Source organism: Electrophorus electricus, chromosome 4 (assembly GCF_041902795.1).
Source record: "Electrophorus electricus isolate QZ-2024a chromosome 4, ASM4190279v1, whole genome shotgun sequence".
In the NCBI taxonomy this organism is placed as follows: domain Eukaryota; kingdom Metazoa; phylum Chordata; class Actinopteri; order Gymnotiformes; family Gymnotidae; genus Electrophorus; species Electrophorus electricus.
In genome coordinates, this window is record NC_137500.1 from 12,435,001 (window position 1) to 12,453,925 (window position 18,925).

The 18,925-nt window shown below is 42.8% G+C and overlaps 2 protein-coding genes across 7 annotated transcripts in view; both read left to right on the forward strand.

Annotated features, from left to right (window-relative positions):
• prc1a (protein regulator of cytokinesis 1a) overlaps window positions 1-8,101 on the forward strand; it is a 9,944-nt gene extending 1,843 nt beyond the window's left edge. For 2 of the 6 annotated variants that reach the window (XM_027004050.3, XM_027004049.3), the window contains 14 exons: window positions 1-114; window positions 268-390; window positions 486-719; window positions 900-1,070; window positions 1,557-1,706; window positions 2,306-2,453; window positions 3,489-3,625; window positions 3,764-3,859; window positions 3,951-4,097; window positions 4,454-4,564; window positions 4,892-4,990; window positions 5,348-5,512; window positions 5,809-5,846; window positions 7,305-8,101. The exon at window positions 1-114 is cut by the window's left edge. In XM_027004050.3, coding sequence (XP_026859851.1) covers window positions 1-114; window positions 268-390; window positions 486-719; window positions 900-1,070; window positions 1,557-1,706; window positions 2,306-2,453; window positions 3,489-3,625; window positions 3,764-3,859; window positions 3,951-4,097; window positions 4,454-4,564; window positions 4,892-4,990; window positions 5,348-5,512; window positions 5,809-5,846; window positions 7,305-7,353 — 1,782 coding nt within the window. In that variant the 3' untranslated portion in view covers window positions 7,354-8,101. Of the gene's footprint in view, window positions 115-267; window positions 391-485; window positions 720-899; window positions 1,071-1,556; window positions 1,707-2,305; window positions 2,454-3,333; window positions 3,376-3,488; window positions 3,626-3,763; window positions 3,860-3,950; window positions 4,098-4,453; window positions 4,565-4,891; window positions 4,991-5,347; window positions 5,513-5,808; window positions 5,847-7,304 lie in introns of all 6 variants that reach the window. The other 4 variants (XM_027004053.3, XM_027004052.3, XM_081712436.1 and 1 more) reach the window with 3 other exon arrangements.
• A 341-nt stretch (window positions 8,102-8,442) lies between these two features.
• On the forward strand, window positions 8,443-18,791 carry syt12 (synaptotagmin XII). Its single transcript, XM_027004034.3, has 8 exons — window positions 8,443-8,780; window positions 13,342-13,398; window positions 13,516-13,709; window positions 13,805-14,182; window positions 14,776-14,991; window positions 16,290-16,410; window positions 16,525-16,658; window positions 17,344-18,791. The coding sequence occupies exons 2-8, from the start codon at window positions 13,353-13,355 to the stop codon at window positions 17,515-17,517; spliced, it is 1,263 nt and encodes a 420-aa protein (XP_026859835.2). The 5' UTR covers window positions 8,443-8,780; window positions 13,342-13,352; the 3' UTR covers window positions 17,518-18,791.
• The last annotated feature ends 134 nt before the right edge of the window (window positions 18,792-18,925 follow it).

Sequence of the window (18,925 nt, forward strand, 5' to 3'; positions counted from 1 at the left end):
TCCGTGGCATGCCTGAATAAGGCGCTGAGCCGCTTAAAAGATATATGGGAGGAGATCGGAATCCCGGAGGACCAGAGGCTTCAGCGGACCGACGCGGTTAAGATGCATATAAAGGTGATTACATTGTTGGGTTTTTATTGCTTATATATATATTTTTACTCTGACATCTGTAGTAGTGTACGCCTTAACGAACCCGTCACGTGGTTTCGAATGCATTAGAAAGCTGTTAACTTCTAGTTTATATTTAAATGTGTATTTTTCTCGCAGAACCTGTTGGACATGATGATAGCAGAGGAGGAGGGGCTGAAGAAGAGGTTGCTGAGCAGCATTGGGTCCTGTCGAAAAGAGCTGAGTGGTTTATGTGAGGAGCTTGGGCTTCCTCCATTTGAGGTAATTCAAATGAGCAAAACAAGAACCAGAATTATGGTGTTCTTCCTGTGCTGGTGTTTGGTTGTATTAAGTTTGTGTCTGTATGTGTGTGTCAGGATGAGGAAGGTCTAACCATGCTCCAGCTTGAGAAGGAGATCCGCACACGTCTGAAGGTGATGCTGAAGCAGAAGAGTCAGAGGATGAGTGAGCTGAAGACCCTGATGCAGCAGGACCGTGAGCTGTGCGACGTCCTGTGCGATAACCCATACACCATCGACCCCGATCGGGTGCCCTCCGCCCAGCAGCTGGAGGACTACCGTCAGCACATCGCCACCCGCAACAAGGAGAAGGTAAGGCATCCTGAGATCAGAAACGAGATGCATCTGTGTGTTGGTGCTGATCCATGCTTCTCTTTACCCTTACATAACTTGATGGGATATTTCATAGCTCCCTGCAGCAGACAGTTGTAGGTTTGCTTAGTATCAGTTGAACAGTAGTGAGACGGTACTGACCTGGGTATGTGTGTTTAGGAGTGTCGTCACGCTGAGTTTGTGACCATCAAACGTCAGATTGTTGCATGCATGGAGGATCTCGAGCAGATGCCAGACACCAGCTTTGAGAGAGAAGTGGTTTGTGAGGATGAGGAGGCGTTCTGCCTCTCGACAGAAAATATTACTGCCCTCAAAGTGCTGCTGAGCCAGGTACACAGAAATAAACCTCCACACGTACACCATACTGAGTCACTGGTCTCACACCACACATTCGCTGTAGATGTTTGTTTTTTGTCCCTTACCATTTCTCGCCCATAAGTCTGTCTGTTCCCAATTCTACCCTGGTCGTAGGACTGTCTTTCATTTGAAGTCACTAATTCTCACTTCATGTCTAGATAATCTATTTAACAGCTTCCGATTGACATTTCATTAATCCTGTTAATGTTTCTTTCATTAAATATGGCTGTAGTTGTGGTTTCAGTACCTTTCAGGTTGGAGTGATTACTTTATTGAGTGCTGTGTGTGAGGGGATGCAGTGATTCTGTGCCCCCGTTAGGTTTCATTACTGACTTTTGTTTCTGACAGTATCTCAGTTTAAGGGTGTCATAGGTTTGTACTAGCTAAGTATGCTTTTGTACGAAGCTTTGAATAAGAGTATCTGCAGGCTGTCATAGATATGAATGTGTTTGGGTTCAGCTGGAAAATCAGAAAGCGAGAATTGAGACAATGTGTGTGTCATACCGCTGCCGCATTGGGGAGTTGTGGGAGAGACTGCACGTCCCTCAGGAAGAGAGAGAGACCATCACTGAGCACATAACAAGCAGCAGGAAGAGAGACATGGATGCTGTGAGTGGTCTCTCTCACACATGCGTGCACACACAAAACTGTCTGATGCATATTTTGAAAAATGCAGTAGTTTTACATGTACAAGCAGAATTGTCAGTGCAGCGTGATCACTAGAGTTGTTAACGGTTTGAAATTTTCATGTTATGATAACCAAGTCTAAAATTTGTTGCTGTTCACATTTTCCGTGATCATTCTTTTTTTTTTTTATGTAAGATCAATAGTGCAATGTAACGTGTTTGCATGATAAATTACTCAAGTTAGTTTTTATGCAGTTCTCATCCCCTGCATGATAAAACCTAGATATCTGTAGTGTGATTTTAGGATGAATCCTAAAGGTACCACACACTTAAACCTACATATACATAAAAGCTGCTCAATACACACAAAAGAAAAAGTAGATGGTAATAGACAGAAATGCATTTTAATTGGTATTTTGAAGAAGTGTAAAGTGACACAACTGTCCAGTCACACACTGTGATTAACTGAAACAGTCACCATAACAACTTAAGTCATCAGTGCATTATACACCTTAGCTGCTCTTTTGCTTTCATGCTTGGTGTTACCCTTGCTTAGTGTTTACCTGCACACTCCTCCTCCAGCTGCAGACAGAGCTGGAGCGTCTGGAGGAGCTGAAGATGAAGAACATTAAGAGTGTGGTTGAGATAGTCAGAGGCGAGATATCCCTGCTCTGGGAGAAATGCTTCTACAGCCTGCAGCAGAGGCAGGCCTTCACTCCATACTATGACGGTATATCAGCTTCCACTATGTCAGTGCACACATACGATTACACAGCACCTACCCTTAAAAGATGTAATAGTAAGTAATAAACTGGCAACTTGGTGTATTTAATGTTCTGTCAGTGATTGGCTTAAAATCAAACATTAGAGAATGTTTTATCAAAGCTGTTCTTGTGTAGTTTTATACAGCTTTCAGTATTCAAAAATAAATTCAGTATTTTTTATTTATTTATTTTTTGAAGCAAACAAGGTTACTTAATTTTTCCCCTGTGCTTTTGTGGTAGCTATGTGCAACTGGGCAGAACTGTGTTTACTCTGAGTTTTAATTTGATTGTTTTTGCTTAAATGTTGATCAGCAGCTTGCCTTAGGTTTCCATTAAAAGTGTGTTTAAAAGAGCTTTTGGTTTTCTGAGTAGGGAGCATATCAAAATGCTTGGTAATCAACCATAACGTGGTAGATTTGAAATTGAAAAATACTGGAATAATCCCTTCAAAGGGGTGTGATTCCAATTTAAACCTTTTTTTTAAAGACTTGGACCGTCCTCCTTTTTGTATCTATAGTAATCTGACTGCATGTATCCAATTAGGTATTGAGGTGGACGAGGTGTCTTGCATCTAAAGCAGCAAGACCTCTCAGTTCCACACAGTTGCTTGTGTTCTCATGGAAACCATGCCAGAGTATTTGATTCTGATGTTTTAGTACATCCTTAGAAAGAGATTACCAAAACAAAATGAGCTGCAGATCCATTAGAAAATCCAGTTTAATACTTTGAAATTGATTCTCTCTCTCTCTCTCTCTCTCTCTCTCTCTCTCTCTCTCGTGTGTGTGTGTGTGTGTGTGTGTGTGTGTGTGTGTGTGTGTGTGTGTGTGTGTGTGTGTGTGTCACAAGGGCACTATAAATTTAATGGCCATGATGGTCCTTTTCTGCTCTGTAAGAGTATTTAGCTAGATTTCTATTTTTATTGGTGACTCACTGTTAGCCTCGAGCTTCATTTAGCCCCTTACCGTTCTCATTGTGATTGGTGTTAACCTTGTTTCGTTAAGACGCTTTCACAGAGGAGCTGCTAGCCGCGCACGAGCAAGAGCAGCAGTGTCTGAAGGAGCATTATGAGAGCCACAGAGAGCTTTACGATGGAGTCAACAGCTGGCAGAACAACTGGTCTCTCTTCCAGGAGCTGGAGGTGAGCCCCTCAGACGTGCCTGCTTCTGTGTGGCATCTGGCTCGAACATGCATCCATCACGTGTAAATGCATTATTTCCCTCACTGACCGGGGTGCTGCGGGTCAGTAAGGTGAAGTCGGTTCTCTCCCTGTCTGCAGAAAAAGGCCACGGATCCGTCTCGGTTCCACAACAGGGGTGGCAACCTGCTGCGGGAGGAGAAGCAGCGGGCGGAGCTGCAGAAGAGCCTGCCTAAGGTCCGTCCCTCATGCAGGGTCTTCATCACTGTTTGGATGCCATCCTAAGTAGACAGGGGCTCAAGTGTAAATGTGTGTTTCCTTTGCTCAGCTGGAGAGGAGTCTGAAAAGCCAGATTGAGCAGTGGGAGGCGGAGCAGGGGAAGGAGTTCCAGGTCAACGGGCAGTGTTTCACACAGTACGTAGAGGAGCAGTGGAACCTGCACCACCTGGAAAAGGAGAGGGAGAAGCTGGAGAGGGTAATTACGTCTAATGATTTATTTATTACCATAAACGCACAGAGCCTGAGCGGTTGATACTAACAGCTCTGCTTTTAAAATCATTACCATTGTAATTACAAAGGAAAGGGAAAATAAGTCGTGAGTAAAAGGCCTGTTTAAAATCATCATAAGGATAATGAAGTTAGAAGGAAATGGAAAAGGAAAGAGTTGGTAACGGGTCAAAGACTGATCGCTGATCTCATTATAACCCAGCTGGCACAGTGCAGCAGCCTCCTGTCACATTAAATCTCTGCTCCAGGTTTCCCAAATGAGAAGGGCCCTGTGTTTAGCAATTTTCCCTGTCTTTATGGGTTCCTCATATCATTTCAATGCAGCAAATGAAGAAGAGTAAGCAGACTGAGGAGGACATGCTGTATGGCACAGCTCTAAGAACACCCACCAAGAGGAGGCTAGCAGGCACGCCCACCCCAGGAAAGGCCCGCAAGGTACCTATCTGTCTGGCCATTTATGTGGAATGTGGATGGGGTTGTTTTTGGTTGATTGGTTTAAAAGATTTTTAACATGGTGCCAAAATAAATTAACCAAATATCAGTTTGCTGGAGCATTATGCCTATTCCAATTTTTACCAAACATTACAAACCTAAACATTTTAATGCATATCTTGTGTTTCAAACGCGACATCAAATATCACAATATTAAATGGCTGCCATGTCTCTCACCCCAAATGTAAAATTTTGCTCTTTCAACCCAATGAAATTCTATGAATATTTTTGTTGTTGCTTTAAAACTGAATGCTGTACTCTCTCCTGAAGCTGAATACAACCTCCAGTATTGCTAGCTTCACCCCCAATTCCACCCTCCGCTCCATTTGCCATTCCCCTTCAATGAGACCTCCTCTCTCTGTTACCAAGGTGAGACACACCTCTTTTTAGTTTAGATACACATCTGAACATACCCCCGTCATACCTGGTCTTAAATCAAATAAGCAAATCCACAAAGTGTCAGATACTCAGACACTTGGTATTCTTCTTAGATAGTGATCCCTGCGCGTGTATTCAGATATGTGGTCGTCATTTTTGTTTCTACATCTTAGATCTACATGCAAAGTACTTGTATTTAAGCAACACATTCTGGATGGATGGATATGGGGGGAGGGAAAGTCCCTCAATTGAGACTTGTCTTTTTAAGTTTGTCAGTGAGGCCATTCTAAATTAATAAAATACATTGGTAAAGTGGTTTTTACATATTTGATGTGTGTGGGACATGAGGTCACTGCAGGCTGCCGGACGCCAGCTCGTGGCCGGACGCCCCGTGGCCTGGAGCGCAATAAGGAGAACCTGTCTCAGCTGAGCGGAGCCCTGCGGACCATGACTGCCAGCCCACACCGAAACTACTCCATCAACTCTGTGGCCAGCTCCTACTCCGAGTTTGCGGTAATGGCCCCTCTCTGACCTCCAGCCCATACAGTCATCACTGCCACCAGAAACACCCAGCAGCACACCCAGTGCCAGCAGCGCTCGGTCCAGTCACATGTGACATCCAAAACATGCAGTGTGACCTGCCTCTACATTATTATGTGTTTAATGTATGTAGCTTGATCTGGGCTTGTGTCCTAGTTGCTGGACTAAGAGTAGATTCCTATGTTGCTTGTACTTGGTTCAAATCCAAAATCCCAGTGCAGGCCCCTTGCTAGCCAGTTCAGCTGTCTAACTCTACAATTTTGTTTTAGAGGGATTGTGTCAACATTGAATCCACCATCATCTCCAGGTCGGTATGAATTAAACCATTTACCATATTAACCCCACCTCTACCCCACTCTCAACACACACAAACTCTACTCTAACCTGACTAATGACCACCCACATGTGCCTTCACACAGCTAACAGTTTAACTGGGGTGTGGGTGTGTGCATGCATGTCGTGTGCTCCCTCCACTAACTCCCCATTTGCCTGGACCGTGTGCTGCTGGTTCTGCTGGGCTGACCAGGTGAAACTGTCGGTGCCCTCTACTTTCACCGCTCTGCTCTGTTGCTCATTCACTCTGCTGGAAGAGAAAGTGGGTAGATGTGCTGGTGGGGGTGTAAGAGAGAGGGATGCTCTGTGGTAATGCTCTAATAGTACTTGGCATCATAACAAGAACACACTTGGTGACTGCTTCTTGCACACTGCTCGATGAATTAACTTTAGTGGTATAGGGAAAGTTTTTTGTTTTTCCTCTAAACTGAAAGTGTTTAATATTAATCTTAATGTGTGTATGCAAAATTAACTATAAATGTTGCTACATATACAGTTCAGATGGTGCTTTAATGTTTTTAAAACATTAAATCCTAATTTTTAAAGGGCTAAATTGTGAACATAAGATTTTTCCTGTTTGCCTGTATATGATTTTGGACTATAAAGTAAGAACTTGAGATCTGTATTTACAGCACAGTTTCTACAGTTCAGCATAGACAGGAAGCCTCCCTGTTTTTACAAGCCTTTCAAATTGTCAGACTTTTCTCTGTCCCACAAGAGACATGTTTGCATGTTTCCTTACCTTACTGCAATAAGTCTATTCACTGCATTAAATAATGAGTCAGCATATTCCTTGCTCAGGTTTAGAATAGCACCAGGTTACAAACATCGATTTCATTGAAGACTGGAATTTATGGTGTCTATGGAAGGGCCTATAATGGACAAATATATCTACATGGATCAAATACAACTGTTTTGAGATGAAAACTATTGTGCTTCATGATCACGATACAGAATAAGGGTGTGTGTGATGTTCATATTCAGGAAGCATAACACTATTTGGCTGTTACTATATTAATTCATGGTTTGCCACTGTAGTTGGTACACTGGTACAGTGTTACTACTCTGAAGCTTCTGGCAGCAAAATATTTTTTCCTCATATTTTCTATCAGACTCGGGCTCATGCAAATACAGCTGTGTTTTTGGATAAATCAGTGCACTAATGATTGCTCTCAGCAGAAGTGGGTTGTGCTGAAGAGGCATAAATTCTTAAATAATTTTCAGTGGAAATTGTTCATTGCTTAGGATGTTTCATGGACACTCAGGAATAACAAAGGCTCATACCAACAATGACATTTTTCTCGGTACCCAGTGAATGCTAAATATGGCACTTTTAAAGCAAATTTGCCATCCTACAGGTAAATGTGTGTAGTTGTAGTGTCCAGAGTGGCAGCCTTTGTACTTACTAGCCTGGTTTGATTTCTTCTTCCAGCGAGAACTCTCTCAGGCCTCAAAATCCAGCTGCAAGACTGGACTTCTGAACTCCACCATCACACGCTGAGCACTGCTGAGGGGGCAGGCGGTGTCAACTCACTGCACCTCTGTCTGCATTCACTTTCGTCCAGTTGAAGGGACCTGAGATTGAGAACACTGAATGTAAATCACCTGAAAAAGATATTTCTATGAAGTTGTGTAAATATTTTTACTGCTTTTTTTTTCTTCCTTTTTTTTAAAAAAATGCATCTTAGCTCAGAACAAATCAGTTTTCCATGTGGCAGATGGATGTCATACCAAGATAGCTAGATAGTTTTTATCAAAACTCTTTTACAATAAAATGTATACCTTTTTTAAGCATTCATTGGGGCTTGTACAGTATGTGATGGTTTGCAACACAAGCATACCATTTCTCATTGTTCAATATTGTCTGTATTTATTTTGCTACTTTACTGCCTAACACTAGTAAATCGTTCTTGATAAGCTTCAGCTCACACTTGGTAAGGCTGTTAGCAGCCCTTAAAATAAATGGTTTTAATGGAGACACTTGTTTTGTTTTGTTTTTTGTTTTTTTGACTGGTCAAAGTGGCCAATACTAAACGCGAATGTAGTGTCGTGTAGTTTCTCTTCTGATTGCCACAACCGAACGGTCGTCCTCTTATGATCAAGGGGTGGCCATAGTGTAGGAAATAATACTTTTAGTGCTTATTAGTACTGAAATAGTCTTGGTGTCACAATTTCACGTTCTTTTTTTGTAGCCCGTTTTTCGCCACCAAATAAAAGGCAGATCGTGCATTTATTTTATACACGACTTATTTTGTCATTTTGTTCGGTGGACGCGGTTTCTCGGTGTTTCGCTACATCCAATTCCATACTTTACGAACGCTGAAATTTAAAATGTAGCTGTTTGTTTCGTGGCGGGCGCTTGTGATGTTTGATATTTAAAAGCATACAGACGACTCCTTCATATTCCTGTTTTATGGCTGTCGTATAAGCTTTGAAAACATGATTTCAGCCGAAGTCAAGCAACCTTACAACAAATATGATTGCAAGTCCGGTTAAGGCGGTTCCCGCCCATCGTATCTGCACGATTTAAACTTCGTGATTTCACATCACTGATAGAGTGGCGAGAAATAACCCTGCTGTATGAGAGCGGCGAGGTATTGTGGCGGAGCGCTGGAAGTTGCATTGCAGGGGTGGGACTCCTGCATTCTGGGCGAGCGCTCACTCTCACTGCTGCTCTGTGCCGCGTCTTCACAGGACCTCGGCTCGCATGCAGCGGAAAACGCCGTCTTTCGAGTGACTCTCGCAACGTCGAGAATGCCTTCCTTAAACTGATGCATTCCCAGTCACAGTGAATCTCTATATTCCGCTGTAACAAGTACTTGAACCTTTTGATGGAGAGAGGCGCGTGAGAGCTGGAGAAGGGAGACCGGAGTTTCCCCCCTTCGTTGCACCAAAAAGAAACTCCAAGGTAGGCGCTCAACCGCCATTCCTTATATAGCCTACCTAGGTCCGAACGCCTGATAGAATAGTGTGGTGATTATAAGAGTCTTGCCTGCAATATAATACGTCTTTTAGATTAACTCGAGCTCATTATGCCTTTACCCTTTTTCTAATATTATTTCGCGTATCTTTTTAAATTAGTTTTAGTCGTAAATGGGGATTAGCATATATAGAGTGCATCCTCCAAACATGCACAGTCCAAATAGAAATTGAAAATGAGTAAGATTTTTACATTTTATTGCACACATGATTACGCACATGACATGGTTCGCTGAGGCCTATCCTTTTCAGGTCCCCCACCTCCGAAAAGTGTACAGGAGGATTCGGGCACACGCAGCATTCGGTCGTGCGGTTTACCTAGTGGGTGCCTTATGAGGACCAGCGGGAGCTGTCCATTCAGAACCATGCGCAGGGACTGAGTGGCCCGTGGCGTCACCGATCAATAGGTCCAAGAAAACAACAACAACAACTGCAGAATTTATATCTGGATATGTTTAATAACACGTGCTCTGTTTTGCTTTTAACCAGACACAGACAGCTCAGACTCAGATCAGCAGTAAGAGTCCCCAGGGAGAGATCAGAATGAGTCCGTGTGATTGGTTACAGTATCTCAAGGCTAACTTATATTGGCCGTGTTGATATCTGCTTTTTAGATTCATGTTGATGTTATAAGTGGGATATTTGCACTGCTCCTTGATGACAGCCATACTCCAGCTGACAAAGTTGTCATGATCACCACCAGGTTGCATCCCAGTGCTCTGTGTCCAGTGCTATATTACTGTTTGCTGGAGGGGAGGTCTTCAGCCAGGCACTCATTGTTTAACACCTACACACCAGCACCACAGAGTCTTTGTTTAAGCCTCTTTATTAAGGATGTGTCCCAGCTCTGGGCCAGCATGGCTACAGAAGTAGACCCAGTGTGTACCTGGGTAGTAGGAGCACCATTAGTGCCACCCTGCTTCCTGGACTGAGGGGAAGAGAAGCCCACACAAGCTGTTTTTAATCACTGTGAGTGGGAGCTTGTGCTAAAGTTTTCAGCCTCTTCTCCAAGTGTCATTCTGGCAGCCTGGCTAAGAGAGAGAGCGAGTGAGAGAGAATGTGTGTGTGTGTGTGTGTGTGTGTGTGTGTGTGTGTGTGTGTGTATGTGTACATACACATATGCCTGTCTATATGTGTGTTTGCCAGGCAGGAAAGTCCTGTAACAACAATTGCTGCAGCGTTCTGTATCAGAGCCTCAGATTTTTTCAGTTTGAGTCTTTTTGATAATAACTTGGTCACAATGCATGTGCATCCCTCCTTAGACACAACTGCGTGTGTGTGTGTGTGTGTGTATGCGAGCTGGTGTTTATGGCATACCCCTGCTCTTCCACCATGTAGTGTGTGAGTGCGCTTTGATGAAGTGCGTGTACTCGGCCACAGTGCAGTTAATGCTATCATGACTCATTGGAGAGATTAAAAGCACAACTGATTTATGAGTGTGTGTGCTTGTTGGCCTTACCCCTTCACTGCAATGAGCTGACAGTGCACCTCTTTTGCTCCTCTCCCACTGCCAGGGCCAGACTGTTATTATTGATCACTACTGTTTTTCAATGGATGACCAATAAAAGGAAGTGCACATTTTCATTTCTCCTCAGCAAAGGCAGCCTGCGTCTCTCTCCCTCCATTAAGTTCAGATTCATCAAAGTTTGAAGCTGCTTTATTGGCACGAGCAAATCACTGTGTTTTCTTTCCCCTAGGAGTACGGTGCTTTTCCACCTGTAGTGGCTCTAGCAGCTGAGTGACAGTCCTCACTGTTCTGATTTGCTTTTGAAGTTGCTATTTGAAGATGGGTTGCTGTAACTTTGGATTGAAAAGAAAGACACATTACCGTTAACACACGCATACATGCAGTATGTGAAGCATTTCTTACATTACCATGCATGCTCACACTCACACAAGATAATAATTATATCATTTTATCGGGATAATCTGTTTGTTATATAAAATAAATTTTCCCAGCAGTCTCTGCACACTGAGTGTGCAGTGTGCATGTGCGTGTGCATGTGTGTGTGTGTGGGGGGGGGGGGCTCCATCTGTGTTCCTGTGATCTCTACAAGCTGTGATTAAGCCATACCAAAGGACTGTCTTTTGTATTGACAAGGATCAGTTGCATTGTCAATTCTCCGATGTGACATTTGAGCTGAATTGAGGAACTGTGCTTTATATTTTCAGAGAGGATAGAGAAGAATTCTGACAGCATCAGTATAAACAGAAATACAAAGAGGAATGGTAGAAGCAGCTTTTCCTTATCATAAAAAGAAATCCTGAGGATCATCAGATAGAACACTGTAAAAAGAGTGTGTGTACTCACACACACATACACACAGTATATGGAGCAGTGTGGAGAGTGTGAAATATTTCATTGCTCCACTGCAGAGCTGACACTGTAATTTGATCATTTTGTCATATGATCACTCTGATTCAATCATAACTTTGGTGTTCATATCCAAGTGCTTTTATGTGCATTTTCTCAACCTCTCACACCTCCCTGTCACACACATTTTCTCCAACAGTACTCTCTGTCTGTCTGTCTCTTTGTTTCTCTCTCTGCCTCTCTCTTTCTCTAACTCATACATGCACAAAGTCGGGCCCCATTTCCCAGAGCTATCTAACACTCACGTACAGCCCGTATCATTATTAGAACTCCTCCTGTTTGTTGCCAGTACTGAATACTTGAAGTATGAATACTTGAAGGACCGGCTATAACCTGGGTATCACAGCCATGCCTTGACTGATCCTACAAAACCTGGATTACAGTCACAGTTCCAGCATTTATCGGTTAGGACATATACTATTCAGTCTCTGATTTAAATGCACAACACATCTGACCCTCTGTAATTGTAAAACTATACATCACATTTATTATTACCATTATTATTATTTATTATTACCATTATTACCTTTATTACACCATTAGTCTCTTAAAGAAGCATAAAAGGATATGTATTAACATGAATGTAAACCTTAAAAGTGAATATAATGTTTCATTGCTGTTCAGTACAGTATGCAAGACTCGGAATGAATCTAAGTAAAAAGTTTCATTACACACCACATGTAATAATTATTTTGCAATCAGTAAGAATCTTGATTTATGGAATTTTGCAAATGATGACAAGATGAATGAAGCCCTGCCTAAATGCACACAACCCCCTAAAACTTGACAATGTAAAAATGCTGTATTGGTTATAAAAAAATCAGGAGAGTGAAATAATGACGTGAGTAACTGCTGAAAAGCTGCTGTGCAAGTGTAAGGCTGCAGGTTTATAGACACCAGTAAGGGGTGAGACCTCTGAAAAAAGATCAGAACATTTGAGCTTCAGACTTCAGTTTTTGAAATAGAATAAATGCTAATACTGAATTAAGTAAGTGTTTGCTGCAGTGCCCTGTGTAAAAACAAACAATTGGAACTCCAGTATTTAAAAGGATCACATTGTTTGCATGGTTGATTTTAGTAAGCAAATTCTCTGATGTGACATTTGAACTGCATCAAGAGGCTTTTTTTGTATTTGGAGAATACAAAAGATGGAGAAGAATCCTGACACATACCATCAGTATTAACAGGGTTAGAAGAGTGATGGGTGCAACATTGTCCTGTATAGACTGCTGTGGACAACCAGGCAGAACATATATGATTTAATTTATTTAAGGGCTGAATCAAATCACTACAAATTCATTTCACAAAAGGATTTGTACTACAGTGATAAAAACACCATACAATTTACTCTATATATCTGAATCTGAATCCAGATTTCATGGGATTCATATAAGTCCAAAAGAATTGCTAAGCTTTTGGAACTGGGAAATACCCTTACATAAGGACTGATTATATTCAGTGCTGATATCAGTGCTGAAGAATACGGTCTGGGTATTCTCTTCAATATTTCATAAAAAGAATATAGCGAAAGAGCGAGATGAGAAAGTGTGTGTGCTTGTGTGTTTGCATGTGTGTGTATTTGTGAGCAGTGAGTGGGCGAGTAGACTGAGCTGCTGTCAATGTGTGGCAGTACCAGGCTGGATTGCCTTTATACTCCTCTTCCCAGAACTCAGGGGTCTTTCATCTGCCTCAGTGTGCTCCTGTGCCCCTCTTCTCTCATTAGTATAATATCTGCTTCTCTGCCAGGGGAGAGAGGGGTGACTCATACCGTTCTCACTCATTCTCAAACTCTCACAGGATTGCACAAACACACCTCCATGCTTCTCTGCTAATATAGTATTATACATTCTAAAGTGTTTTTCCTGTCTTCTGCACAGACTGTCTTGAGCATTGACACCTAAAAACCTAAAATTGAAATGAAAGCAAAGGTGCTCTGACTGAATCTTTCTGGTTTTTTTTTTTAAATGCTGTTCATATGCTGTGTCTGTCTCTTGCTTCTGCTCTCAGAGGTAAAACTGAGTGTTCAGATAATGTTCTTTCAGATAAAGTTCTTCAGAGAGTGTTCCTCTTTCTTCTTTCTTTCTGTGACTGATTTCTGTTTCTGCTTTCTTTACAGGTGGCAGGACCATGTCCTCTACACATGGACGGGACATCTCTGACTACCATCTCAGTGGTGAGAGAGACAGACTTCAGCAACTTAAACTTAAGACAAGTATTGACATCTACTGTCCTCTGAAATGTTCACAGATAATTGCTTGTGTGTCTGTGTATGTGTCTGTGTGACTGTCAGTGGTCCGTGATCCACCTGCCTGGGAGGTGGGCGTGTATGTCTTGGGGTTTCTGGTCCTGCTGGGTGTGGTGGGAGTAAACTTGTGGAAGCTCTGGAAGTCTGGCTCCTTTCCTGCCCCCTCCCCCTACCCTAACTTTGACTACCGGTACCTGCAGGAAAAATATGGCACCTCCTACTCTGAAGTCAGGCAGAAGGTGAGAACATTACTCCTTTATGCCACCGAGCAGTAATACTCCACCCCAAAATCATGGAGATCATACATACTTTCATCATCTGCCCTCCTGCACAGTGCGTTGCAGCCTCCAACCACCGGAGGGCATCAACGGCAAGCCGCAAGCCCAGTCTGCAACTGGCAGACACTCCTGATGGCTTTCGGGAGCTCGGGACACTGGAGCTGATGAGCCGCGAGCTGGAGGCTGGCGGCAGCCTGAGCCGATCGCTCTCCAGTGAGTCACTGTGCTCCATCTCCTCCATCGCCCACACGTTTGGCCATGACTTCACTGTGGGCCAGCTGGAGGTGTCTTTGGAGCTGGATGCACGTGCCTCCCTACTGCACATCACTCTGCACCAGGGTAAGGACCTCCTGGAGAGGGAAGAGGAGAGCTTCCCTGGCTGCTACGTCACCGTCACCCTTCTGCCCGATGAGGTGAACGTGGGCGTCACACAGGTGAGCAGCCCCTATTGCGCCCCTTTGGCACCTGGCTACAGGATGCAGTCCCAGTACCACTTCAGCTCTGGTGACACGGTGGAGAAGGATCTGACACTTCAGCGACTCTTAGCCTTGGTGCTGAGAGCAGCACAGCTGCCTTTGCCACTGATGACCCACAACATGATCCAGTTCACTTACTTTTGTTTTTTTGTGCTTAGCCTGTAAATTGGAAGCCACTATGCCAAGGTAGACAAGTCCATTAACTATGTGCTCAGCCAAAAGAAAAACTGCAAAGGTTTTTAGGTTTTAAGAGGTAGTTTCCCATAGAATAACTGTTGCTCCAATACATTTTATGCATTTACATTACATAACAGAAAAAAAACAATTTGCAGAAACACTGTGCTATCAAACCCAGTTTAATATAAACTGAGAGAATCTTGTTCTTGGTCTTTAACGGTGGTTAAATGAACTGTATCTTAAATGGAGGAACTTAGTCTGTCTTTCAGCAGTAAAATTTCAATGGGTCACTCTTACTTGTATTACTTTTTATCAGAGTGTAGCCCATAGGTGGGTTTAACACAAAGGACTTAACACAAAGATCTCTCTTGCAGATCCAGAGCAGCGCCTTCACAGTGCTGTTTGAGGAGTGCTTCTCCGTGCCACTGGACGTGGCGGCTCTGGAGGAGAACAGTCTGCGGTTCTCGGCATTCGGGGTGGACTCAGATGAGAGGAACATCAGCGTAGGGGTGGCTGAGCTGAAGCTGTCTGACCTGGACCTGTCCATCCGGCCCTTCGATGCATGGCTCTATCTGCAGGATGTCAACAAGGTCCTGAGCCCCGAAAACTTGAGCACACACACCTGAGCCCTTACACGCTTGGCCCAGTCTTCACTAACCAGTCCATGCTGCTGTGGTCTAGTTCCCCAGCGTCAATGAGTATGATCAAGGGCACCATGCCTTTGCTTATCTCCGCAAGGTGTGTTGAAATGGAATTCTGGTCTGGGTTGGGTTCCTGAGACCTTGACTGAGGACCTTTGCATTATCTACCTCTTTTGGGTGTGAATTGCAAAGGACATTTTGCCTTCTTCAACACTCATTAAAACGCTGAAACAATTACTGGTCATTACAGTCATTACAGCCTTGATTATTATTGACAGATTATACAGTCCTGATATGACATGTTATCTCACTGAAGCCCAGCTTCATCAATTAAGCTCCTAGACTAAAGAGCGCTTTGGGAAGGAATCACTCAAGGCCTCATTACGAATGCTCGGGTTAATCTTTATCTGGGAGATTGTCCCCATGCTCTCATTTATTACCCCCTACCTGCGTGTAGTTCTAGACAAACAGCTATCATTCTCTGACCATTTTACCAACATGACCCAGACATGCAGATTTATCATATATAACACCTTGAACATTTGGCTATCAGTTGCTTGTCCAGTTCCTCATCATCTCAAGACTGGACTTCTGCAGGAGGCCTCCCTGCACACTCCACTAGACCCTGAAAGCTGATGCAGAATTCAGTTGTACAACTCACATTCCATCTTCCTAAATTCACACCCTTCATTCCACTGCTGCATTCTCTCCAATTTCTTCCTGTCATTGCATGCATCAGATTTAAAACCCTGATGCTTGCCTTCAGAGCCAAAAATGGACCTGCCCCTTTCTATTTGAAAGCACTTGTCTCACACTGTACCATATCTCACAACCTTTGTGCCACAACTAGAATACATCTTGAACTACAAGCCCTCAAGAGACAGGAGGATATTTTTTTGTACTTGCATCAAGACAATGGAATGAACTCCTGCTATCTGTCCAAACAGTGGAGATCAAATGTAGATCTTTTCAAGAAGCACAGAAATTATCCCAAGCCATTTCAGGGCATTTTCACCAATAATAAACTTACTTTTATATTATTTACACACACACACACACACACACGCACGCACAGACGCAAACGCACGCACATGCGCACACACACACATATGTATGGTTAGCTATCAGTTTAAAACGTGTGTGTGTGTTTTAATTAGAATGATTGGTAACTGTAACACATTATCTCAAGGGAAACAATTATGTGCATATTGTGTGTTGTGTCTTTGGTGTGTACTGGCTGTATACAGGCTGTAGATGCTGTGGGGGAGATTCTGCTTTCCCTCAGCTACCTGCCAACTGCAGAGCGTCTCACGGTGGTCGTAGCAAAAGCAAAGAACCTGGTGTGGACTAATGGCAAATCCACAGCAGGTCAGTGCAGAGCCTAGCTCCTAGTGCCTGGTAGTCTGGTTCCCAGAGAGCCCAAACTGTTCTCACCTCTCGTCTTCCTTCTGTGCTGCCAAACACACACTTTGTGTTGAACAGATCCATTTGTGAAGGTTTACCTCCTCCAAGATGGCAGGAAGATCAGTAAGAAGAAAACATCTATAAAAAGAGATGACACTAATCCTATTTTCAATGAGGCTATGATATTCTCTGTGCCTGCCATCGTGCTACAGGTAATGCACTTAGCAAGTGTTTTTACAAAGCGACACTGGTAATCAGCTATGGATAAGAATCACTCAAACACATTAGAAATTATAAAGGAATCAATTTGCCATCTGTCTTGAAGTAGCTCTTCAGAGGGGCAATAAGCAGTCCAGTGATTAGTGGATTAGTGGTAGAAGTAGTATTAGTTCTTAGTGTGACTACACCTACAAATAGTGTCCCTTGTCATTGAATCTCCGTTCCCAAGCGAGGGCTTGTAAATGAGCTCAATGCACCTTCCCTGGAAAGCGAAGGATTTTAAAAGGTAGCACTGACTTTGAATGATATTCTTAGTTACACTCTTGTACATTAATGGAATTTTTAAGTCAGACTTAGTTACCAGTCAAGTGTTATTGTTTCTAGAGCACAGCTTACCTGAGGCACACTAGTAGTAACACATTTTTAAGGAATCTATAGGTTTGGTTTGTGGGAGAAAGTGAAAGCCACAGTTTGCATGTCTCACAGTACACCTTGCATTTATGAACACTTATAAAGCAGATCTCTAGCTATTTTAGAGATAACTTGCAACATTTAGTACTTGTAACTTTTTTTAAAGCAAAGGAAACCAAGATTGTAAACATTACGATTACATGCCAGTATAAGTATTTTATTGAGATTTGAGAGAATGCATATGTAATATTTACGTTCTGGGTGCAGGACCTCTCTCTTAGAGTCACGGTGGCTGAGAACACAGAAGACGGCCGTGGCGAGAACGTAGGTCATGTGATCATTGGACCGGAGGCCAGCGGGATGGGCATCAGTCATTGGAACCAGATGCTGGCAACGCTGCGCAAACCTGTCTCCATGTGGCACCCACTCAGGAGGAACTAGCCTCCAGTCCTCCGCCAGGCTGCCGCCTGGCAGGTCCCCACAACCCCATCAGAAAGACTCTAAAGGTCGAGAGAATGTCTTTTTTTCAGGAAAATCATTATCTTTTTTGAAGCAGTGGTACACTCCAGAGCAGAACAATTTGTGTAAGTGAAAGGTTGAGACTGTGCGTGTCTCTGCTTAAAATCCCAGGTCCTTTTATCCAGGTTAAATCAATCTTCGTTTGTAGCAGTCATAACAGGGTGGCTAACCTAAATAAGCAGACTGTGTGTCATACTCATTTGTTCAGTTATATTACCAATTGCAGTAGCTACATCCTCTTCAACTAAAGCATAACAACAACAACAACAACAACAACAACAACAACAATAATAATAATAATAAATTGACATTTTCGGTTTTGAATTAGTACAAAGCAATAGTGTATATGATGGACAGACCATTTCCCCTTCCTCTCTGAACTTGCAGTAATTCAAACAGTGTGAAAAGATCCATTGCTAAAGTCTCCATCCATGAAATCCATAATGCAGCACCATTACAACAGTGGTAGAAATAGAACTTTGCAGTGTTACCATAGATCACACTCCAGAATGAATCCCAGTCACGCAATGGAAATACTGCAGTTGATGTTTAGCTTTTATTTTTCACACTATACATGTGCACTAGGTTTGCCTGCATTTAACCTTTTGAGGCATCTAAAGTAGCCTATTAATAAAAATAATTTTTAAATTAGTGTTACACACCACTTAAATTTTGTTTGCATTCTGTCTGCAGAAAGGTATATAGTCTTGCCTGCTAACAATATCAACTACAATGAGTAGTTTGGCAATAAGATTTACCTCTTTCAGAAGCCACACATCAGTGTCAGCACATTCACACTGACAAAGCCAAAAGACCACAAAACTCCCATCAATGCCTACTTCTGCTATGTCATCTTCACATGCTGAGAGGTCACAACTGACGTTTTTCTTAAAATGTTCACATAAAGAAGCTATTTAAACAAATAAAGTAACAAGATTCATGTTTTATTACTGTAGCCTATTAAACTAGTCTGTATTATGTGATGGCAGCCCTTGGCGTCTGTCTCTTAGCGAACTGTTTTAAGCAGAACTCAGCTTCATCCTGTGCCAAATTCACCACTAGAGAAGCAATAGTTTCATTTAGGCTGTCTACATATAATGTTTGTGATCTTTGAGGTTTAAAAAAGCATTTTACAGTGCATGAAAGTGTAATGAGTATGGTATACTGGTGTTCAAATATAGACCTGTTTAAATAAATGAATGCCTCCGACTGGTTTGTTTTCACCACTGCTTTTCTGTGACGAACCGAAAGTAGGTCAGTGGTTCCAGTGACCAATGGGAATGGAGGGATCAAGGCAGGAGGCGTGGCGTGCTGAAGTTCAGGAACAAAA